The sequence below is a fragment of the Zingiber officinale genome, chromosome 5A, assembly GCF_018446385.1.
Source record: "Zingiber officinale cultivar Zhangliang chromosome 5A, Zo_v1.1, whole genome shotgun sequence".
NCBI classification, from domain to species: Eukaryota; Viridiplantae; Streptophyta; class Magnoliopsida; order Zingiberales; family Zingiberaceae; genus Zingiber; species Zingiber officinale.
Window position 1 is genome coordinate 100956969 of NC_055994.1, and position 25803 is coordinate 100982771.

Consider the following 25803-nt stretch of genomic DNA (forward strand, 5'->3'; position numbering starts at 1 on the left):
GCTAGCAAGCTCAAAATCGCCGGTCGTCATCCAGCAACCAATTGAGCAAGTATCCTTGGTAGCGCACGTGGATCGGATGGAAGACCTCACATTCCCGAGCGATTGGAGAACAACCATCATGGAGTTTTTGCGCTCAGGGGCCACGCCGTCCGATCGGGCGGAAGCCCACCTACTGAGGAGGAGAGCCGACCGGTTCACGCTCATCGGAGATCAACTTTACAAAAAGGCGTTCTCTCGACCTCTGCTGAAGTGTGTCAGTTCGGAAGATGCCGAGTACATTCTCCAGGAGGTACACCAAGGATCTTGCGGAGGTCATCCGAGCGGCCGGTCTTTGGCTAGGAAAATCCTGCTAGTTGGATACTTCTGACCAACTCTGCATGAGGACACCGCTCGAACCATCGCAACATGCCTTTCTTGTCAGAAGTACCATAGTTGTTCTCATAGGCCAACGGAGGAAATGAAAGCGTCCACAGTGTCCTGCCCGTTCGACCAGTGGGGCATGGACATCGTAGGACCCTTCCCTATGGCGACCGGACAACGGAAGTTCCTATTGGTGGCAGTCGATTACTTCTCCAAGTGGGTGGAGGCCGAGCCATTGGCCAAGATAGTCGAGCAGATGATCATGAAATTCATCTGGCAACACATCATCTGTCGGTTCGGCATCCCGCGTCGGCTCGTGTCGGACAACGAGCGACAGTTCGTCGGAAAGCAGCTCGAGAAATGGTGCAAGGGATATGGCATTGAGCAGCACTTCACGTCTGTGGCGTATCCCCAAAGCAATGGTCAAGCCGAAGTAGCCAACCGGGAGATCCTCCGAATTCTTCGGGCTTGACTCGACCACATGGGAGGAAGCTGGGTGGACGAGCTGCCGGGAGTCTTATGGGCCATCCGCACGACCCCTAAGGAGGGAACGAGAGTAACACCGTTCCACTTGGTGTATGGAGGCGAGGCGGTCGTCCCAGTCGAAGTTGGCACATAGTCCATCCGGATCCAAAACTACGACGAGGATAATTCCGAGCAGAGGCAGCTAGAATTGGACTTGATCGACGAGGAGCGAGCCAAAGCGTCCGTCCGGTTGATGGCCTACAGGCAGAGAATGAAGTAGAACTACAACCGTCGCGTGATTCCCCGAGCATTCCAGGTGGGTGACTTGGTCTGGAAGAAATTGACGTCGGTCGGGGATGTAGGCAAGCTGGAGGCTCCCTGGGCAGGACCTTTCAAAGTCGTCGAGAAGCTCCGATCGGGAGCCTACTACTTGGAGAATGAGGATGGACGGCGGCTGGATAGGCCATGGAATGCAAACCACCTCCAGCCCTATCGGGCCGGATGAAAGGTGCGCCTATGTAATATATTTCATGAATATTCCGTTCGGCTGTATCCTTGGGTTGCAGGAATAAAAGTTATAAGAACGAAGCAAAGACATGAGCATTGTGCGCCCAGCGGGTAGCTGTATGAAGGCATGGCGAAGACCCCATGCGGTTGGCCGGGCGTATAATATCCGAGCCACAGGCTCGATGGTGAAGACCCCATGCCGTTCGGCCGGGCGTATATTATCCGAGCCATAGGCTCGACGGCGAAAACCCCGTGCTGTTCGGCTGGACGTATATTATCTGAGCCATAGGCTCGACGGCGAAGACCCCGTGCCGTTCGGTCGGGCTTATATTATCCGAGCCATAGGCTCAACGGCGAAGACCCCGTGCCGTTCGGACCGGCGTATATTATCCGAGTCATAGGCTCGATGGCAAAGACCCCATGTCGTTCGGCCGGGCGTATATTATCCGAGCTGTAAGCTCATCGTTGAAGACCGTCGAGCAGCGACGTTAAATCTTAGAGTCGAACCGGCAACTATAAACCCTCCGGCTTGAAGACCGTCGAGCAGCGACGTTAAATCTTAGGGTCGGACCGGCGACTATAAACCCCCCGGCTTGAAGACCGTCGAGCAGCGACGTTAAATCTTAGAGTCGAACCGGCGACTTTAAACCCTCCGGCCTGAAGACCGTCGAGCAGCGACGTTAAATCTTAGAGTCGAACCGGCGACTATAAACCCTCTGGCCTGAAGACCGTCGAGCAGCGACATTAAATCTTAGAGTCGAACCGGAGACTATAAACCCTCCGGCCTGAAGACCGTCGAGCGGCGACGTTAAATCTTAGAGTCGGACCGGCGACTATAAACCCCCCGGCTAGAAGACCGTCGAGCAGCGACGTTAAATCTTAGAGTCAGACCGACGACTATAAACCCTCCGCCCTGAAGACCATCGAGCGGCGATGTTAAACTCTAGAGTCGGACCGGCGACTATAAACCCCCGGCTTGAAGACCGTTGAGCAGCGACGTTAAATCTTAGAGTCGAACCGGCGACTATAAAACCCCCGGCTTGAAGACCGTCGAGCAGCGACGTTAAATCTTAGAGTCAGACCGACGACTATAAACCCTCCGGCCTGAAGACCGTCGAGCAGCGACGTTAAATCTTAGAGTCGAACCAGCGACTATAAACCCTCCGGCCGGAAGACCGTCGAGCAGCGACGTTAAATCTTAGAGTCGAACCGGTGATTATAAACCCCCCGGCCGGAAGACCGTCAAGCAGCGACGTTAAATCTTAGAGTCATGCCGGCAATTATAAACGACCTGGACGTGACAAGTCATGCAGGCTTCGGCTCGGTGGTAAACACCAGCAATCGACAAGCCTTGTTCTTAAAGGCAAGAAGAAAATAATAATGTACTTCCGTCCAGGTCGATCGGCAAGGAGATAGCGAAAAGGTTGGCTGATGAGCCGAGCGGCCAATCGGCCAAGTTGCCAAAGGTACTTCGCGAACATCTAACGGGAATTCCATTTAAAGAGGTGGGTGTCTGCAGGCGAGCGGCCTAGTTACAGAAAATACTTCGTGGAAAATTCCTTTCGAGGGCGCGGAAGGCAGGACGAGAGACGATTAACGAGAAGGAAAGGGGGGGACGTGAACGACGGTAGGTCGCGCTCTGATCGAAAGACACAGGTAGGGGCGATTTAACGAAAAAAGAGTAAGCTAACAAAAGGACAGCATATCTTCATTAAAATTCAGGCCATTAGAGCCGGTCGGAGTGATTACAAGAAACACTTCATTCAAGGACGTCAAAGATTGGCTCGGGAATGAGCTCCAGCAGCCCGGCCAGCTCCAGTAGCCGAGCGGCCCTTTTGCTCAGCAGAAAGCAGGTCAGCTAACTCCTGGACACGCAGCTCCAGCGCTCGAGCCTGGTGATTCTTAGCCTCTAAATCGGAGATGGCTGTATTCTTCCTATTGGTAGCCAGCTTCATCTCCCGATCGTGCGACTTTACTTGAGACTCAAGGCCGGCTACCCTGGTCTCCAAACTAGAAGACTTGTGTCGTTCGGCCTGCAGTAGTTTCTCCGATTTGCTCAGCTCGGCTCGGAGTGTTGCATATGATGGGCCCTGAGCTGGCGCCCCTCCAGAAATTTGAAGCTTTTTCAATTCTTCTTCCAGGGCGGCCAGACGATTGCTGACCGCAATATTTTCCACCCAGTACTGTTCGGACGGAATAATGTCAAGAACCAAGATTAAGCAAAAGTAGGTTAACGAGCATACCCCGGTTGCTTGTTGCATATGGCTATCGCCGAGCTGTCCGGGGGTCATCAGGGCAACGCGAGCCCTCGCATCTTCCCATACTTTGGCGAGCGGTCCTCAGATGGTGATCTGATGTTCCGGAGCAGTTGGCTGATCGGCGCCCAAAAGGAACTCTTCGGTGGGAAGATGGAGGACGACCTTGATCGTTCGGCGTCCGCTCGGATCGGATTGAGAAGAGGTGGATCGACCTGACGACTCGCCGACCGGAGCAGAAGCTATTCCTGAGCGCCTAAGCCGGAGACGAACCCGGGGCAGGGAACTAACGGGTCTTGCTTCGAGGGAGGCCGCTAGTTGGTCGAGCTGGGAAGGAGTGCGGTCCGAAGAGATGGCCTCGGTTGGAGCAGGAACTGGGTTGACTGCTTCAAAGGGGGCGTCAACTGGCTCGGTCACCGGTTCCACAATTGTGAGATCCGTTCGGCGCCGCTTGCGTGTTATCAAGGGGGAGTCGCCGGCCGACTGCCCCGCGTCTTCGGAGGTAGGCTTACCAGCTGATGATATAGCATCGCCGATCGCTCCGGTTGCAGGGATCCGACTGGTAGACTCGCGGGCGTCTGTTGGAGCTTCTTCGCTCTCGCCCTCACGCGACCCGACCGGCACTATCCCCAGATCGGCCATCTCTTTAGCCGCTGCTGTTTCTATTTCGGCAGCCTTCAATTTCATCCGCTCGGTGGCCTTGGCGCGCCACATGATTTCACCTACATAAAAGAAGAATAAATCAGTTAGACCAAAGGGAGTGGGAACAGAGAAAGCACTTACCCATGCTGCTCGAAAGCTTCGTTCGGATCGGGCTCAATCCGAATATGTATAACACCCCCTTGTGTAGTAACTTATTGATGCTGAACCTTTGGCCGGCTAATAGATTGGCTGCATGAAGATAATCCGGCTGGCTCTTGTATTTACCGAGATCCGACGGGCTCGGCACAGTAGTCTGCCATTGGGTACGAAAGGAGGGTCATTCGGGAAGGCGAAGGTAAAAATAATTTTCCTTCCAGTTCTTGTTCGAGGTCGGTATCTTGTCGAAAAAGACAAGACCGATCCGTGATTGGAAGAGAAAATTACCCCACTCGGATTGTTTGGGATAGTAGAAGTAATGGAAAATTCTGGGGACTAAGGGAATGTCGTGCAGCTTGAAAAGGATTACTACGCTGCACAGCAACCTAAAAGAGTTGGGGACAAGTTGGTTGAGCGGGATGCGGAAATAATTACAAACCTCATGGATAAAAGGATGTAGAGGGAAGCGCAGACCGGCCACAAATTGGTCGTGAAAGAAGTAAACAGTGCCAGTCGGCGGATTGTGGGGCCGATCGGAAGAGGTGGCCAAAGCTAGTCTATGGTCAAGAGGAAGTTCGAATTCGTTAAGGAAGCGTCCCGCGTCATTCTCGTCAAACCGGCTTACCATGGTCATATATCATAGGCCAGGAGAGGGATCAGAAGGCTACGAAGTGCTAGCCATCGCCGGAACAGTACCAAGGAATAAAGGACCGAGGAAAGAAGAATGAAAGGGTTGACGGAGGAGACCGAAACTATATTGAACGGATGTAAAGACCACCAGAAGGGAGAAAACGGAAGAAAGTAGAGATAGGAGAAGGCTTACTGGGAACAAAGCGTGAAGGAGGAGGTCGAAAGTTCGTCGGAGCACCGAGACAAGCTAGTGTCGGGAAGCTGGACACGAGAGGAAGCACCAAAGGCACAAAGACAAGAACGATGGAAGGGAAATCTGCGTCGGCGCTTCATAAACCCCGGACTCGGTCCACCACAACTGTCCGATCCAGGTCATCGAAACAAACGTTAGCATCGGACCGTCAGATTTGAACCAACGCCTGTCCAATCAAACCTGACGCCCTCGCCGTACAATGACGGCGGACTTGCCAAGTGGCGATCAGCGATTGGGCGGCATTTAATGAGCGTCATTACTCGCACGTGGGCAACTTAATGAGGATTGGCACGAATTCCGAGGAGACCCGCCGACTCCGACCGTCCTTAGAAGTGGTAGCGCGATAAGCGGCAAATAGAAATCAAAACTACAAAGGCACAGCTATCAACTCGCCGGTCGGCTGGGTGGACCTCCCAAGAGCCGAACGGAGGTACACTTTCAGGAGCGGCAGAGTGGATGTCGTTCGATCAAACTCATGGTCCAGTCAGTCGGACTTAGCGCCTCCTTCGACTAGACTTGAGGGGGAGGCATGTGATCCGGTGGTAAGGACGGGGGACCCTCGTTGGCAGAAGGTGAACGACACGTGGAGGTCAAAGGTCAAGAAATTCAACCCTGAGACCCGACCGACCGGATTGAGAGGGTCGACCGACATCGACTGACCGGAATGAGATGCCCGACCGGCCGGGAATCCCCCCAATCTGAATAAAAGACAACCCGACCAGGGGTCGGGTTTCCGACGCTCAAGGTAAAAAGGTTTCAGGGCCAAGCGGGCTGTCCATTTTTGCCGGGGCACAAGGCAACAAAGAGGCAAAAGCAATCTCATCCGAGCATACGACCGAGGCAGAAGTGATATGTCCGCCGAGCGGTCGAACCGGATAGGAAGCGCAAGAGGACAAAGGGGACAGGGGATAACATCATCCTCGAGACGTCTGCCGCCGACAGGTAGTAGAGTTGGCGGCCGAGCCATACACAGGATCATACGGTGGAAGCTTCCACCGTCACATCCGGGATATGCTCGGACGATTGCGGAATGGCGTCAGAGGTACTTTTCTGACATGAGCTAGTTAAGGTATGTTTGGGGAAGCGTGCACGCATTGAGAAGCGTGCCCACGCCTCCCCGGGGTCCTATATAAGGACCCCCAGACGTCGACGAAGGTATGCGCAAATCTTCACTGTAGCCACAGTTACGCTGCCTCTCTCATTTCTCGTTGCCTGACTTGAGCGTCGGAGGGTCGTCGCCAGGAACCCCCCCCCCCCCCCAGCTCGGCTTCTTTGCAGGTTCGCGGGAGATCTACACCACCAGTCGGAGACAGCGGAGCGTGCCACGTCCCCAGCGTCCGTCGACTCAGCGCTCGGACAGGATCAATAACCAATCAAACAATTAATAGTTTCAAACAATCAAACAAGCTTGAATTGAAAGCTTGATATCATCTAAATGAACCAAGCTCAAGCTAAACTTGAATTGAGAGCTTGATAACATCTAAATGAATCAAGCTTAAGCCAAGCTTCAAACAAACTCAAGCTCATAAAAGATAAATCAAACCAAGCTTGAACACTAATTTCAAAAGTTTGGTTCATTTTAAGCTCGGCTCGGCTCGGTTTGGTTATCTTATCAAACAAGCTTGAACACCCCAAAGCTCGGCTCGGCTCGGCTCGTTTACAGCCCTACGTACGATCTTCTATCTGCACTAGCCGCCGACCATGCCGCTTGTCAGCGGTGCATGCTCCCAAAAAGAGAATATCCAGCTAGTAGTGTCTTTTACTGGGTCGAGCGGGATAGCCACTCGGCTCGGGTTCTCACTCTCTGCTCGGATGAGTGTACCATCTGGCGGGGCGGGAAAGCCGCTCGACCAGCGCTCCCACCGTCCTAGTCCATGAGTCACTTATCTAGACGAGCGGGAAAGCCGCTCGGCCACCCTTTTGTTTCTGTGTAGCTTGGTCATAAATCTGCTCCATTCTTATAGCTTTATATAAGGCCGAGCGGGGAAGACGCTCAGTGTACCCTTGTAGATACCTAGTCCTTCTGAGCGTCGGAAGCTCGAAACCCCGTCGAGCTATTATAAAGTCGGATCAGGTCTTCATTATCCCAATCGAGCGAGCAGGCTGCCTGAGCGGCCAATGATATAGGAGCGTTTGACCACCTTAACTTTGAACTTCACCATGATATCTCTTTCGAGGGATGGCCCCTCCTTATTATCACATCATATATATTTATATATATAAAAGTCAGACTTATCTGTCGATAGCTTGACGCACTTAACTCACTTAAGTCTTAAGTCTAGACAATGTCGAAGCTCTACAGGAAAGCCGAGCGGAGTTCCCAAGTGGCCTGAGTGTCGAGTCAAGAGACCGAGTGGGAGGTCAATGTCGAGTGAGTCAGTGCTGCCTTAGTGCTGTGTCGAGAAGTTTAGTAGCCGACTGGCCAAGCTGCTGCCCGGTGGTTTGGGAAGTTGAGTAGCTGACTGACCAAGCCACTGCCCAGGGGTTTGACCTACCGAGTGGCCTAAACTTCCGAGTGGGAATTGCTGGCCAAATGCCAAGTGGTCGAGCGCTAAGAGGTCCGAACAGCCCGAGTCTGATTTGGAAAGTCACAGGAGTTGCCCAACAACCAACTGGAAAGAGAGATGTCAAGGCTGGTGTTTGACATCGTTTTCATGAAATAGATTTATCGCCTCTGGCGGTGTTTCGAAATTATGTTAAAATGTTATTCACATAATACAATCATGAAATCACAATCACAGCCAAACACTATTTTCGTGGCAAATTAAACTTGTGCCCAAATGCTATCGCATAAGAATTGCCGAGCGGAATACACAGCAGGGAACAAAGGAGCAAGTGGAGGCGATAAAGGATGGAGCTTTTTCTCTCTTCTGTCTTTGAGATGGAGGTAGTAGCTTCCTTATAAAGTAGCTTCAACCCGGAAGAATTGCCAAGCAGACTACATGGCAGGGAGCAAAGGAGCTTCGACCCTCGGCTGCATTAAATAACCAAATAAAGGCTATTTACAGCCTTTGTCTACCCGGCTTAAAACAAAACATTGGCTTAACCGTTGAGCAATGTTTGCTCTGATCGGTCAGATTTGATGCATGCAAATTGCACTCGCACACAAGTCTCTGGGCTCAGGATTTATACTTCCCTTTCACGACATCCACATTTCATTCTAAATCAGCCTTAGTGTTGGAAATAACAAATAACAAGTGCACTGGGCGACTAATTGAATGTAGACTAGGGGAAAAAATCAACCTGGCTAGAACAAAGATGAAGCCATCGAGAACGAACACAAACATTGAACCAAAGAAATGCAATGCAAATAAACTTCTCCTTTCCTTAGAATAATTCATTGCTTTGAAAACTAAACCCATAAACCTGAGATGTTGCAGTTGCAGTGTTTTTCACAAAATGAGAGCCAAGCCAAAAATATTTACCAACTTGTTTGAACGATGATAAAACTAACATCCAGCAGTATTTACATAAATTATATACATGTCAGACAAGTTAGAACATCAATGCATAGAGTTGATACTGTCTAATTTATCTACAGGTCGAGATTTAAACTAGATGACGCCTTGTGGCAAAATTATTAAGCAGCTCAATGTTTACCTGAAGCCGAGTTCATAACCTTAGTGTAGTGTCTGCCCTTTTGCCCATTCCGTCTTTGACCTTCTGGGCCAGGAATTCATCACAATCAGCTCCTTTAACGGTGAATTCCATAAGAAGGTCCTCAAATAGTTTCTTCAGAGATGCCTTGAATGTAGCTGAGCAACTCTTATCACCCTCATCAACATCCTGCACGCCTTCACCGACAACACATCCAACTTGAGCACCATCCATGTAAGCTTTGCATGAGACTAGGATGGTTCGACCGCGGTTACGGAAATGTCCAGCCACAAAGTCACTAAAATGCTGTAAACAAAATGTTGTTGGTCAAGTGTGAAAGAACAACATGAGCATCCCCACCAATATACAAATATGTGTTAAGCTTTCAAAATCATCATGAATAAATAATCTAAATGATTATTGTAGATCATCATCATTAAGCCATGTTTGCTTCGACTATTTGAGATGGGCTGATAAGTTTAGATAAATTTTGGCACCGGCATCTACAAATAGCAACAACCTTCTGCCTTTTTCATCAAGGTTTAGCACCAATATTGATAGTTTTAAAGGGAAAAAAAGTAATCAAGTAAAAGCTATGAAAACAGAATGAAACATACCATTGGCGGCTTCCGTAGTGAGTATAGCATTGTCGTGCAGGATAAGAGAAATGTATCTTCATTATAAGTGAGGGACTTCTGCTCCCCATACTCTGTATTAGCTGTCGGTGCATATCCTGGCTCATTAAAGTATGGCTTTGCATTTAGAACTAGAGCCTGAATAGAAACCAACACCTGCAGCATTGTTGAATTTGATGGATTCCACCTTTCACATCCTGTGCCAGACCAGGTATTCAGTAGGCTAAGACAAACCTTCCCACATTTATACAAGTTTGGATTGAGTCTGAGTCCACCAGAGTGATAATGAACAATCTAAATAAGGAGAATTCTAGTTAATTTGGGTAACCTTGTGAGAGAAAGTTTCATAGAAATAGAGTGAGAAATGTTTCATACAGGAGGTACTTGTGGATATTGTGGAGGGAAGTATACATCAAAGAAGAATAGACCATCATGATATGGAGTTCCTGCTGGTCCTATAATAACAGCCCTCAGAATGTCGATCCTATCTTCATATACTCGAACATATATTGTTTCTGCTCAGGATATGAAAAAGAAAGGAATAAGAAAGACAATGTCAAATCCAAGAATCATGGCAAAAAGAAAAGACATGATGAACCTGATTACCAAATATTCTAGTTTAATTCTGGAAATCAAATAATACCAGCTTACAAGTCAACATCTAAAGGCACGAATTCTCTCACAGAGGTATTTCATAATATTGATACAGACAACCAGGATACAATATTGAACTTGAAATATCAGAGTAACTTGGATTTCCACGCAATCTGCCAAAGAAACAGTACCTAACTGCCCCTAGCGGAATTGTCCAAAAGATTTTGATGTGTATCATCATAAATAATGCAAGTACTTAACAAACACAATTTTTGTACTTTGTTTTCACAAGATAAAGCAATCACAATCTGTCACCTAATAGAAAAGTAATATTTTGGATATATGATTCCTCTAGATATGAAGAATTTTGCCAAGTGCAGATGCTGATCTACTAAATTTTATTTACATATGAAATTTAACAGTCATTTGGGTTCATAGAAGCCAATACAATTGCATGGACGATTAGATACTTCAACCTATTTGGGTATCTTTTTTCCCTAGTCCAGAAAATTAAGGAAACTTTATTTACATCTAACTAGTGTTTCCAACCTATTTGATTGTAAACTGTTAATGAAGCCTAAATAACTAAATAAAAGCATTTTGAAAAGAAAAAAAAGAACTCTTCATACACAATAGACTTATAAAAGCATTTGATACAATCAGAGAATTTATAGTGTAAAACAACTGTAATAAACAAAAGAGTATAAAGTCAGAATTCAACATATATAAATTAAATACCTAAAATAGAATTAGCAAATCAGTATGATCAGTACATGAGATGATCTTACCAGGTAAATCTTTCTCTAGAACCTTCCACTCGTGCTGAATCCTTTTCGTCCAATCTTTCGAAGGCTGTTAATAAAAAGAGATAAGGAAATGTAGTCACAATTTATACAACCAGAAATTGAATCTCATCACAAGTGAGAAAGTGAGAATATATAGGGATCATGATAGAAATGGGATAGGGCAGCCACTGAATCTCATTTCCAGCCCATGTCACATGTGGGGCACAACAGAACAGGGTGCAACGGAGTAAAATCTCACTCCCCATCCTTAACTGCTTTTTTGTGCAAATTAGGACTGAGGCAAAGGTAGGGAAACAATCATATGCAGATACATAAATCCATATTGTGTCACGCCTACATTATGGGGTGGGCCTACAACCTTGACCATGCTGGGTTAGGTGTGGTCCCTCAAATGATTAAATATATAATCCACCTGATTCAACTAGAGTAAAACAATGCAGGTAAATGCAGGTAAGTAACTACATAGTGGGACATCATTTGTTGCCACACCCCTCCCCTACTTCCAAGTTATACTTATGTATCTCATCTACATTATGTATTGGCTGGTGAGTAAATGCAGGTAACCATGTCAATGGAAATTATCATCCCTAAGAGTGATGGTACTTACATTAATTTTCTTAACAGTTGGAACAGTTTTGAGAAGCTCTGGCCTGCTGAAATAATGATCTGAGTGTTCTCTAACAGTATCAAATTGCTTAAATGATTTATAGTTTACGTCAATCTCATCTTCAACAATGATCTTCTTGTTCCTTTTTGACACTTCAGCTGCAGGATTCTTCAACCAAGGTACAGGTGCTTCAACACCAGTTGGCAGGTCTATATCATCAAACTTAGCAGCCAAAACCAAATTGAAATCCTTCTCGCTCATGTCAGCACCATAATCATAATCATAATCATCACAATCATCATCTTCGTAATCATACTCATCATCATCATCAAGATAATTAAGATCAGCCTCAAAGCTTTGGCTGGAACCATTATTTGCACTTGAAATGACAGGGTTAGCAGATAATGGATCCTGGATTCAGATTAAAAAATAAGAAATGCTTTCATATTCCCATTAGGACATGGTACAAAAATAAAATCCATTCATTGAGAATCAATACCTTTACGTGCTTGTGCCAGCTGTTATCATATCCAACAGGTTGTTTGTTCTTGTAGTCCGAAGTGCTTTCACTAATTATCATAACGCCATCAGTGTCATCCTCTCCATCAAGCTCAATTACCTCATGAGGAATAACCTTAAATGAAGAAAGGATAGCACATCAAATTTGGAATGTAGTTTGTATAGCACATCAAATGAATGAATATGAGTTTGACAATATTCCACTGACAAAGAAAAGTAAGAATGATAAATAATAAGAATCTCAAAAAAAAAAAAAAAAGATCAGTGACAAGAACTTAAACACAAATCAACTTTATGCCGCTATTAATTGTTTGAATAATACATTACATTCACTATCCTGGAACCTTGCCATGCAATATGCATGGCTCAAATGTTTCTTGTGTGACTGTTGGTCAAACTGAAAGGCCCCTCCTAAGCAATAAAGGCACAAGGGACCTAAATGGCAAGAAAATAATACAACATAAACACAACCAGAAAATCATAATGATCAAGGATGTTGAGGTATTATACAATGAACACCAACATAATTTTCTCCCTGGAAATAGAAAGCAACAAATTCATCTATGACACAAATATAATATCAGGTCTCTTCTAGCCAAGCAAGTGAGTGTATCAGACTCAAAAAACTATACAGCTTCATAGCAACAGCATGAAGCTCATTATCATAGCTAAATAAGTCATAATCACATGCAAAGGTATAGTTCCCTAGCGTCCAAATAATTTTAAAAAGCCATGATAAAACTATCTCAGAAACTTAAGTACCATTCCCGAGATGAATAAAATTATTTGAGAAATTTAAGAACCGTTGGGAATTGACTTAAGAGCTAAGCAATATGGTTTTTTTCACTCGTGAAATACCACATATCTTTCAATACCACTAGCATACCTCCAACGCGCACAATAACATCAAAAGCCTGCTTCATCGAAACATGAATCTAAGTCATACATATAATTACATGATCAATTCAACCACAACAAACACTAGGAATCGCACACATGAAAAAGGGCACGATCGACAAAGTAAGAATCTTTCATCCGAAACCACGGTTACCGAACTTCACCCTAAGACCACTAGGGTTTTAGTTTAGCGAAGCAGAACCAAACGCTACACCGTAATAAGCAGATATAAATATCTACAAAGAAAGACATCAAATCGACTATCAGCACATCAAGATCGGATTTTTCCACAACCCGTGAAAACTCGCCGAAGCGACAGTTCAAACCTAAGCGAAATTTAACAAGATCAACACATTAAATTTCGGCCCCAAAATAAGAAGATCGAGTAGGAAAATCCCGCACCGGATTCCGCTTCCGCTTCGATTGGCCGGCGGTCCAGATCGCTGAAGACGAGAGCTCAACGATATCCGGGTCCCGATTCGATGAACTACCTGCGAGGAGGCCAAGCCTAAAACGAAATCGACAAATCGTGAGCAAACAGGAAAAAGAGTCGATCAATAGGGAGGCGGCGAGGAAGGAGGGCTCACTTGGGGCCCATGAAGACAGGAGGGTGCGACCTCGGCGGCTGTTCCATGGTACCCAATGCCGATGGCGACGATCGGCGGCGATCTAACTAGGGCTGCGATCGGCGAAGCGGAGGAGGAGATCGAAGCGACAAGAGGGATCGGAGGCGATGCGACGACAATTCGCAGGATTTAATGGGCCGAGGAAACACGACTATGGAATTGGGGAGGGAAATTGACGGAGTCATAGATCCTATCCAAGTACCGTAATCGATGCAATTTAGTCGGACCGGGTTTGCTTCGATGGTAGAGCGGCACGTGCCAGCTGATGGACCGTTCGATGCGGAATTACAATAATAATGATAAAATTATCGATGTAGAGGATCCATCATGAGGCAGGAAAGCCTTTTTCGCTTTTGCAGGTTTCGGCTAACTCTTGGCGCTGTTAACAATTTCCCACCTTCTGATATTTCCGCCCTCTGTTTTTGTTCTTAACCATTATAGGGTACAAATCAAAAGGTCCCCAAGTACCATTATTTTATTTCCATAATACCATTTAATCCATTATTAGGGCATTTACAACGCGTCCATTAATATGGTATTATAGTGATACTGTGCATTAATTTGACGTTGTGGAGGAGTATTATAATATCCCTTTCGTTTGAACGTGTTCAGGTATGTATGAGGTGGGTCAGGAGTGATCCACCCCATATATATATTTTTTAATTTTATTTATTAAAAAATTATAAATTTTAAAATTAAAAATTAAATAAAACGATTAATTTTCATTTCAACTCACTACTTTTTCAATTATACTTTCTAAATATTCTCCTCATCTATTAGAGTATTTTTGACAAATCTCTTGAATTCTACAAACAACTCACAAGAATATTCATCTTCCCAAAATTCATAAATTCCATCAAATTATCAATACCCACATCCATTTCCAAATATGTCATTTCCTCCATAAAATCTTCAAAATTTTGAAGGTTTTGGAAATTCTATGAATCATCCGAATTATGCCCCTCGAGGTCCATATCAACCGCTTCCAGCCGAATATTGATAAAATATGAGTCATCCGTATTTCACGTCGTCGGTTGTTCATGGATATGATATCTCACACACAATTGGTATGTCTTTCACTCCTTCGATGTCGAATGAACTTGTAACTCCGACTTATGTGGGTGAAAGAATGTGGTGGATATGAGACCCATAAATAATGAGTGTTAATGTTAAAAGGAAGGTGGATGAAAGAAAAATGTTGTTATAATGAGTATGTGGCAGTGGGTCTCATATTTTTTGATGAGGTGATGGGTGTTATAACAATATAGCGTTGTGGATGCCCTTACTGTAACATTAATTGGTAGCTACTAAAATATAATATATATAATCCTTGGGCTATCGTACATAAAAGGATGTTAAATTATTACTAAAATATTCACGGTTTGATTCACAGTTATGATGTATTTATAGATTTTTTTTTCCGAATAAAATGTACAACTACGGAATGTTAGGATTCTGGGTCGTCTGTCTCGAGTACTCTTATGGGTTCTGGCCTATCATCTCAGATTTAGTATTACCTAATTCATATTTTTTTTAAATATAACATGTAAAGATTATTTAATAGCTACTATAATATATAGAAAGTATTGAATAACTGTTGTAATATATATTTAGAGTGAATTTAGGATTTATAATTTATACTTATAAAATTATTCAATAGTTGTTATAATGGATAGAAGATAGCAATAGTTAGTGTAATATGTTTAAGATTTAAAGTTTCAAAATATTATTTATATTTTAAAAAGTTATTTTGTAATATGTTTTTTTTTACACTAGCTATGACCTTAAACTAAGTCTAAATATGTTATAACAAGTACTGGAATTATTGGGTAGTTTTACCTTTTATAGATAATTTCTACAATAAGGATTAAAAAATATTTTCAAGATAAAATCACTTGACGCCAATTAAATTTAATTTGTTTAAAAGGTGCACTCATTTAATATTTCTCTTAATTTGGGATGCTTTTGATTTTGATTTTTTTTTTTTGTCCAGCATTACACGGCCTTGCTTACTTTGAAAGAAAAAAAAAATTGTTCTACTCAACTAAACATATTCAATATTCTTTTTTGTATTTTCCACAATTATTTATGTATTTAGTGTTTTATGGTTAACTTATTAAATATTAATCACGATTTTTCTGAAAATTCGATCATCATATAAGACGTTTTTTCTTAGCTAGTGAGGATGCATTAGGGATTGCCCCTTAATTAAAAGAAATGCAAACTATGGAAACAACCATCCTACTCTTTCAAAAGTGAAACAAATTCTTTAGCGCCCTTAAACCTTTTTCATTTTGATATTTGGAGACCTTCAGCACTTCCGTCTATGGGAGGTACTTGGTAGTAAATTATCTATGTTGATAAAAGATACATCGAATGAATTCTCTCATCTTCTTCATTTACAATAATCTTTTGGGGGTGAAATTATTAGCACTTTCATTCTCGAGTTCTCAATCATTGTTCTCCTTTTAAACATCTCCATCACATTCTTGAATTATAGATTACCAAGAAACTTTCGCACAAGTCACTTGCATGACATCTATTTAGGCTCTTCTAGCAATTGCTACATGTCAAAAGCTTCAGTGGCTAGATATGAAGTCTTCTTTCTTCGCGGGTGGAGATATGAAAGAAGAATTATCTTATTATCCAAATTGAGTATGTTGGAAATTACATACTTAGGTATAGAAATTACAATCAAACAAGATCAGTTTCCAAGTAAGAATTCAGACTTGGCAGTGGCCTCTCCTCCAGAGCAGACGGTGATCCACCTTTTCGCGTTTGACGCCCAACATCTTCCCTCTCCGGTAGGCAGTGATACCATACCACATGCCTGGAGGCACAGCCTAAGAGGAACAGCAACCAGCACCATTCCAGAAGCCTTGAACAGGCCACAGGAAGCTGTCAATGAGAATGGAATCTGGAAATGGAAGTTGTTACAAAACTTACTACCAAACTCAACTTACTCAGCTACGGCTTAGGTGAAGGGAGCAGTTTGGAGAAAGGAGAAGATGCACTAGTCAGCTCAAGACAGGGAATGGAGTGTACAACACTAGCTCAGCCTATACATTTCTAAAGATGAAGATGTAGAACCATAGAACACTGATGAGCCAAAGGCATGAAATCACATGTGAACATGCCCAACTACAACTATGGGATTATGGTTGCTTGACTTTGAGCCCAAATTAGTTGTTGGCATGGTAGAGGCATACATAACAGTTAATGTTGGAATTAAGGGCCTACTTATCCACTCATATAGAGGTTAAGGAGATTAGTCATCCTCAAGAGAATTTATATTGACAATTAAAATTAAAGCAGTCAAAGTTATAATTTTTATGCATATGAATTATATAATTTTCAAGGTAGCAGTCCTACATTGAGAAGTTTGTAACTCTCAAATTAGAAATGATACATCAATTGAAATAACAGAACTCTGTTGTAGACTTGTAGTACCTCAAATACTTCTCTGCAATTTTCTCTTGTGTGGTATTTTCTACAAAGAACATCCTTCTCCTACAGTTTAACACTTATCTTCCTCTGGGTTTGGATAACTAACTGCACACTATGTGCTTTGTGGAGGTTTCTTCATGTGCTATTTTCCTTCCCTTTCTCCTCTTCCCTCAGATCTTTCCAACCAAGTAAATCTATCCTAATACATACTCCGCATGTTTCGAGGTTCCAAGTTATAAACATGGCATGCATATCTACCGTTACTAAATACTCTACAGCTTGACTTTCAGGGTTCCTTTCTTTATTTCCATTGGTATGGTTCTGGCATGCCATTCGCAGCTCGTTTTGTCATTGAACTTATTGCATCTGCTTTCCACTAACCGAGAAATGCTCTTTCTAGATGGCTTCCCTTTGAAGGCAAGGGCATCTCCAATGCAAGGTTTTTAAAGAGGTTTGAAAAATAAAAAAAAAATTGAACAAATTTTTTTTAACTATTATGGATGCAAGATTTGAGCTTTGTATTTTAAGAGTAAGAGTAGTAGTGAAATTTCAAAGTTACTTTTTTCTTTGAAATTGATGTAATATGCATGTAGCCAATAGCCATGCAAGTATATGTTATTAATTAGACCATACAAAAATTATTTAGAACTCTAACTATTGGAGTTATTTCAATAGGTTTTTAGAATATTGATGTGACATAATGTGATATATTAGGATCATAAAAAAAATTTGTTGTAGAACTCTAACTATTAGAGATGCCCTAAAACCCGCCTGCATATTCTCTGAACCTACCTGGGGAATCAAAACGGGCATTCAACACCCAGGAGTTAATGCACACATAACTTATGTCCCATTATATTACGCGTGGCCAACTCGAGGCATCAGGACCATCCCTTTTTGTGTTGGACTGGAGGACTTTGCCAAATCTCCCCATTAAAGATGATACTGTTTCTTCTCCAAATGCAAGATATCTCTGAGACAAAACCAGTTGAGTTTTGTAAAAATTACAGTATTTGAAAGTATGATCTGCAGACTCAACTGTAGGAGCTAACAACAAATTTCTGCCTTAATCTGGCTCTGCGGCTGATTCCATCTTTCATGAGCAACTAACTGACTACTTGAATCACTTTACTTTTAAGAACAAAAGAAGAGCAAAGGACTGGAAGCTCAGAGGAGGTAGTGGCTGCTCCAGAATAAGACCTACAAGCTGATTTAACTGAAAATCATCTATTTGAACTCCACCTCCAAACTGATGTTTTAGTTTAGCAACAATCAAGGTCTTCAGCAACCTCTCTTTCGCTCAAACTATTTTGTCATTGATCATGAATGCATGTAAAATTCTAAAACTCTGCACCTTTTCAGTTGTACTCTAGCGATTGAATCACAATTTTGACTTCCATTTTTCTTAAAAAGTAACTTTCAGTTATTAATACCATAAAAGATGAACTTGCAATGTGATAAGACTTTGTTCATTCTAGCAATATTAGTTGATCCTATCTGAAAGCGGGGAAGATGGCAAGTTGGGATGTGGCTAGAAGGTTGACAGGGTGACAACTCCATGCAATCCTGAGCAAAGAACGTTAGTGCCAAGTCGGGAAGGGATCCCCGACGTTGATCCTCCAACACTCAAGTCAGTGATCCACGCAAATGAAGAGTAGCAAAAAACTATAGTTAGAGCGTGTGAAATAACGAAGTTACGCATACCTTTACGTATAGATGGGAACCCCTTTTATAATGTTATGTGATGTCTATGCACACATCTCAAGACATATGCACATTTTCCAAAATATCCTGAGAAAAGATAAGTCAAAAGTGTCCTGACACCCTTCCTTAACTGGACATGCAAATCCTTGATGCGACATGTTAGAAGCTTTTAAAGTACACTTTGCATGTTGGACATGCTTTGTTGCCGACGACACAAATTTCTAAAAGAGTACGAGGAGATATGTAAGTGGGCCCCACTACTGGCCGACGGGACCTCGCTCGGACTGGCTATCCTTGTTCAGTCGTGCTGCTCGGATCTGGCTTGTCCCCTTCTTCGCTTCCCGACTATCCGCGATTACCTTCGTTGACCGACCCTGCCGCTCAATCGACAAGGACTGGCTTGTCGTGGATTGCCGCATACCTCCCAACTCCAGTTGCCGCCACCGGAGGATGGTCGTTCGACGTCCTCGCCCTACCGATCGAGGCTCCCGCTCGTCCAGTCCAGTCGGCTGACCAAGGCCTTTGATCATTCTTGACCTTGACCTTCATGTTAGCATACCTTTTCTCCCTTTTACCCTTCTTTGACGGACCCCTCTTGATCATTGCATCGTTAGTGATGTTTTATCAAGGTTAGTAGTGATGTTTAATCAAAATTTTGGTTGAAAGATAAGTATGAACCTAAAAGATAGAATATTTAAAATGGAGGAGGGAATAATTAATATGCCTACTGTAATAAAAAAAAAGGATATATTTTGTATATATATGTTTATTTTTTCACTTCTCCAATGTTTATTTTTCATTACATAATTAAATAAATCCTCACTTGATAATAATATTTGATTGAGCTAATATCATTTTGAAAGTTTTATGAGGGATTTTTTGTTTATGCTTAGCAAACAAAATCATGGTTTATCACCAATTTTCATTGTAAACTTGATTAGTATGAGGACAAACTAATATAATATTTTTTTAGGGGATAAGCATTAGAGGATAACTATTATTTAAAAATATATATAAATTTAAATTGTATAACATTAAATAAAAAATAATTTAAGGAGGCGGTTAGGCAAAACCATCCCTTAGAAAAAACCCTTAAACTTGAAAAAACCTTATAAATATTTCCCTTTAAAATTACCATATCGTTTTAATATCCATTATATACTTAGAACTAATATATTGTTAGTTAACAAAACTTATGAAATATAATATTTCAAGTCTTATTGTTAGCCTAATTAATAAAGTTTAGTAAGTTTAGTAAGTTAAATTGATGGGGAGTTGAGAGTACAAGTGGATAAGTGCATCCTAGAATTTGAGTGACATAAAGTTCACAAGTCATTTAAAATTGATGGAAATTGACTAGATGGGGCCAAGGACTTTTCTTTAAAGCATAGTAGCTAGCTTATTTTCTTCTGTTCTTATGGTAAACGATGAGTGATGGATGCAACAGGAACAGATGTAGCAATTAAATCTTTAAATTTTATTTTATCTTTCAAGCTTCACTTTCTGTAAAGTGCTCATGCAGATGCCAAAATCTTATCATATCCACTGTCAGTCCTAGTTAAAGTTTCAAACTGCATGCCATATGCATTTTTTGTGTGAAATTCTTTATAGGTTTCTGTATATATAGAAAAATACAAAACCAATCATAGAACAAAATCAAGCCCATATAATAAATTAGTTATTACAAACAATTCAGAGTAAAAAATATGAAAAATAATTACAAAAATAAAACTGAGACACCATTTTGATCACAAATGTAATTAATTTGATTGATTTAGAAACATAACTACTTTTCTCCTAGCAATATTTTCTTATATAAAATTAAATGATATAATAAAAGACAATGAACATAGACAATCCACTCAATATCCTTGTCAATATCATGACTTTTTTCCTAACAATATTTTTCATATACAATAGTACATATATAATATATAGGAGAGAAAATGAACATAGTCAGCCAACTGCCAACTTCAGTTTCATCTTCTACATGATTATTAGAAGAAGACAATCTAGAGATCTCTCCATCAGTCTCATCTCTTGTATCTCTATGCCTAAACTCTAAATCTATCTTTATTCAATTATATGTATAAATCATGAATTTATGATGAGATATATAACAAAAATGTGATAGTATGTTAATGTCTATATAATAAGAAAATGAGTTAAAGATAAAATGTTCTACATTCACTAATCTCACACAGTGATTCATTAGGTAAATTAGTTCGGGATAAGTGATTTATTGATCAATTTTGCCAAAACTGGCATGAGAAAAACCATGATGAGTGCATATATGACCAAATATCCCTTTGCATATATTCTTCATAGGATAGGACATCTTATAAAGATGAAATTGTACTGTGCACCATCATCACATTCATTCATCCTCCTCATAGGTACTCTCCAATTATCAACTTGTGCACTATCACTCACACAAAAAAAGAGCTATCTCAAACATTTTGATATCTGATCCATAAGAATTGGATTACCATGCAAATGACTGAATAAGCAATTAGGTGATCTTGTTAACAAAACTAAGAAGGTCAATTCACATGGTTAAGGCTAATTAGTTACCTCTCTCAATCATTGGTGCCATATTGAGGTCCCACTCTGCACAATGAAATGCGTGGGGAAGTGAGTCAGCCTTACTATGAAATCATGTGTGCACTGAGAGCCAATCAAACAAACACAGACTTCCACCCACATCAACCAACTTTATCTCCCTTTCCCTCACCTCCTTTGTCTCTCTCATACCAAAAGATGAGAAAAGGACATGATAATGGCATCAACTCTTACACTAAAAGCTGACCCCCATTCCATTCCACACCAAACAAAAAAAAAAGTTTTTATCTTTTGAGAAAATTAATTTTATCTGTAAACAAACAAACTCCTACTATGTTTTCAAAATAATCTATTTTCATATAACATTTTGAAGCATTGCCACTCTATAGCTCTTACCACCCACCCCTTTAAATTGGCCTCTTCCTCTCGTATTTGCAAGCATATCAAGTCAATAAGTAAACAAAGGCTTCTTCTCCCTTCTCTTCCCCTCCATTTCATTCCACTCCACCGCAATTTTTGTTTTAAAAGGAGTGATAATAAATTAAATAGAATTTTAGAAAAAAGGGGGGGAAATGAAGAACGGAATCAGGTGTTTCTTATCTTGTTTCCTGCCATGCGGCACCCTCGACGTCGTCCGCGTCGTCCACCCCAGCGGCCGCGTCGACGAGATCGCCGCCCCGGTCACCGCCGCCGACGTCATGCTCACGCACCCGAACCACGCCGTCCTCCACCACCCGCCCGCCGCGCTGCTCCCGCCCCACGCCCGCCTGCACCGAGGCCGGATCTACTTCCTCGTCCCCGTCGGCTCCCACAAGGCCGCGCAGCTGCCTCGCGCCCACGCGCCGGCGAAGAGCAAGAGCGCGAACGGCTGGGGCGGGGAGAAGGACGGCGGAGAGAAGAGCGCGCCGGAGCAGTTGAGCAGGGATCACCGGAGCCGGCGAGGCGGGAGGGTCGGGGCGTGGCGGCCGCATTTGGAGAGCATCGTCGAGATCTCAACGATCGAATTTAATTAGGGCTTTTTTCGCGAGGCGTTTTCCGTTTCGTTAAATAGGGATGCCGCCTCTGCTAAATCATTCTCCGGCCGCTTAAGATTTTGTACAAATTAAGCATTTCTATTTCTCACCTAGTTGATAAATTTATTAAGGGTTTTTCTCCTTCTTTAATCTTCTTCCCTTCCATCCGAGAAAATTTCACTTCTAACTCTCTATGGAAATTTAATTTCAAAATTTTAATTTTTTCTCTCTCAAAGTTTGAAATTGAAATTCAAATAATTTCACTCCTCTCATGCATCACAATGGATATCAATCTACGTGTATCACTTATTGACATAGTTAATATTTGTATAAATAATTATTTCAATTAATTTTAGAATTAATTTTTAATTGGTATAAAATATTACACTAATTATTTGATTTACCTCATTCAAAGTATGTTATGTTAAGATAACCCGTTGATACTAGGATAAACATAAGCCCCACCAAAAGTGAATCAAAGTATTAAAGATTCGTTGACATGGAGGTCAAAGTTAAACGGGCAAAAACCCATGACTACATATCAGGCAAGATTGGATGAACTGGCCCTCAATGTCGTTCGAACGTGACCGTCCAAATGGGCGCCCTCTATAAATTTGCCGTTGGAGTTAAGAGACAAATAGTAAGCTCCCCGACCCATCGTCCCTGCCGAGTGGACCTTATGTCTAGTCAGACGATAGGTAGCCCTCTGACAACCAGAAAACCAAGTGATCTGACAACCAGAAAACCAAGTGAAGGGCAAGTTAGTAGTCTTACTTTGTACGGGCAAGATGATGATGTTCAGGGGTGGATCCAGCAGAGGGGGCGACATCGGCAATCACCCCCCCCCCTCTTTGTCAGTGGTAGAACCCCTAGTATTATGGGATTCCACCAGTGGAGATGGAAGATACCACCCCTTGTTCCGTGTAAAAATCATCCCTCCATACTTGAATTCCTGGATCTGCCACTGGTGATGTCCCGACCGAGCAAACTCCAGTCAGCCTATAATGGGACCTACATATATATTTCATTGTACCCTTTTGAAAGTGTACCGTCAACAACAAAGCATGTCCAGCATGCATATCGTACTTTAGAAGCTTCTAACCTATCACATCAAAGATTTGTACGCTTACTTAAAGAAATGTGTTAGAGACACTTTTTTACTTATCTTTTCGTATGACGCTTTTGGAAGATATACATATATTTTGAAATGCGTGCACAGACACTACAATGACACTATTAAAAAGGGTTTTTATCTATAGACGGAGGTATGTGATATCTTGTTATTCTACACGGTCTAGTTTCTGTTCATTACTAATGTTCTTCTCCACTTAGCCGAGAACTGACTTAAGCATCGGAGGATTAACGTCGGGAACTCCTTTTCAGTCCGGTACTAACGCTCCCGATTTTACAAAACAACAAGGAGTCTTCTTCTAGTCAGCATAAGAGCCACCGTAAAGTCTTCTTCCAGTCAATATTAGAATATACCATCTTCTCCACCTTCGAATAGGATCACTCGTGATTTATATTTTTTAAGAAAGTGTGGACAATCCTGTAGAGTCATTAATATATTTTTGCTGCAACAATATGTATGAATCTAAACTCATACTTGCAAGGGCGAGAGAAATTAATTTTAAAATTTCTAGGGTTAAAATGAAAAATACATTGAAATTTTGAGAAAAAAAAAGAGTGAAATCTAATTTTCCCAAGGGTTAAAATAAAGAATCATATATATAAATGATGATAAAATTAGTGTAATATTATTTTTTTCTCAAAATTATTATCAATGATGAATATTAACAAAGAAATGAACAATAATAATTACCTCTTTTCATATTCATGGGACCGACTAAGGGCCGCTGATGTGATGGTTCCATATTAAAAAAATGGACAATAATTTCAAAAGTAATTCTTTCATTTATATTTTTATCAAGTTCTCCTTTTCTACGAATAAAATTTCCTTAACGGGTGTTCTCCTCTTTTGTAATTTATGATCTAAATTGTTGTTTGTTAGGATGACATAGTCACGCTCATCACTCGTCACCGGGACTAAATCTTAGTTTAATTTCTCCATCACTCACCTTGATATAAATCTTAGTTTAATTTCTCCATCATTTGATATTTATGCTGAATCTATTCGTATATTGACCTAAAATAATATTACCATGAATAGTTTCTACATAAAAATTAGTTGGGCTGGAGCTCAATGTAATCCTAAATGTGGGGATGATTATTATATGTGTTGGTTGCTACTCGGAAAACCTAGAGGTTCCACTGTACAAAAATTTTGTACAAAGGTCTGAACCTTTTCCTAGCTACCATATGTTCTTTTAAATTAAATTTTGGATCGCCTGCGGAACTTAACACGTTTGATTCAAAACTTAATCTATTTGTTCTTTTAGGTTTAGACTTGGATCTCCTGCGGAACTTAACACGTTCGATCCAAATCACCTTAAGTTATTAATTCCATTAAATATTAATTTCCATAATTGGTTCCCAGTACTGACGTGGCGAGGCACATAGCCTTCTTGGATATGGGAGCAACCACCACCGACTAGACAAAACCTTTTATGGAAAGCTAATATTTAATTTCCTAAAATAACTTTAGGTTAACCGAAAGGAACAATCAAATCACAAGGAAAAATAAAACAAAAGAACACAACATCGAAAAACATATTCGAAATACTAGAATCGTAAGCCTCTTGTATTTGGTATTATTTCCAAAAATAACTAGTATGATGCGGAAAAAAAAATTACTAGTTATACCTTTTAGAAAGACCTCTTGATCTTCTACCGTATTCCTCTTCTAACCTCGGACGTTGTGTGGGCAACGATCTTCCGAGATGAGAAACCACCAATGAACCTTCTTCTCCTCCTAGCTAGGTTCGACCAACACAAGAGAGCTTCACCAAGGAAGAAGAAAAATACCAACCAAGCTCCAAGGGATGCAAGCTTTCTCTCCTTCTTCTTCTTCTTCTCCAAGTAGTATCCGGCCACCACAAGAGCTCCAAGCAAGAGGGATGTTTCGGCCACCACAAAGAGGAAGAGAGGGAGAGGATGTTGGCCGGCCACACCAAGGAATAAGAGAGGGAGGAATAATAGAGGTTGTACCCTATGAAGGCACCCCCACCCCTTCTTTTATATTCCTTAGCCTTGGTAAATTAGGAAATTTAATTACAATAAAATTTCCTTAATTTCCTTGACATGATTTAATTGAAAAAAATAAAATAAAATTTCCCAATTAAACTCTTAATGGCCGGCCACATCATAGAGAGGCAAATTAGACAAGTTTCAATCAATAAATTAAAACTTCCTAATTTGTTTCCGGAAATTTTAAAAATAAAATTTCTCTTCAAAAATCCCTTCATGGTTGATAAAAAGAAATTTCTATAATTTTAATTTTTCAACATGTGAATAATTTTTAAAGAGAAAATAACATATCTTTCCAATCTACAAATAAGGAAAGAGATTTAATCTCTTTCTTTAATCTTTTGTAGATCCTTTTAAGAGAGATATTTTAATTTTAATTCT

General features: G+C 41.6%; 2 protein-coding genes across 2 annotated transcripts; one reads left to right on the top strand and one right to left on the bottom strand.

Moving 5' to 3' along the window:
- Positions 1-8670: 8670 nt before the first annotated feature.
- On the bottom strand, positions 8671-13723 carry LOC121981235 (putative ubiquitin-conjugating enzyme E2 38). The gene is made up of 8 exons (XM_042533660.1): positions 13511-13723; positions 13326-13431; positions 12007-12141; positions 11508-11918; positions 10883-10946; positions 9876-10015; positions 9483-9794; positions 8671-9171 (listed from the first exon to the last, which is right to left on the bottom strand). The coding sequence occupies exons 1-8, from the start codon at positions 13555-13557 to the stop codon at positions 8881-8883; spliced, it is 1506 nt and encodes a 501-aa protein (XP_042389594.1). The 5' UTR covers positions 13558-13723; the 3' UTR covers positions 8671-8880.
- An 8111-nt stretch (positions 13724-21834) lies between these two features.
- Positions 21835-22275, top strand: LOC121979848. Its single transcript, XM_042531835.1, has one exon. It carries the CDS (start codon positions 21835-21837, stop codon positions 22273-22275), a length of 441 nt encoding a protein of 146 aa, XP_042387769.1.
- The last annotated feature ends 3528 nt before the right edge of the window (positions 22276-25803 follow it).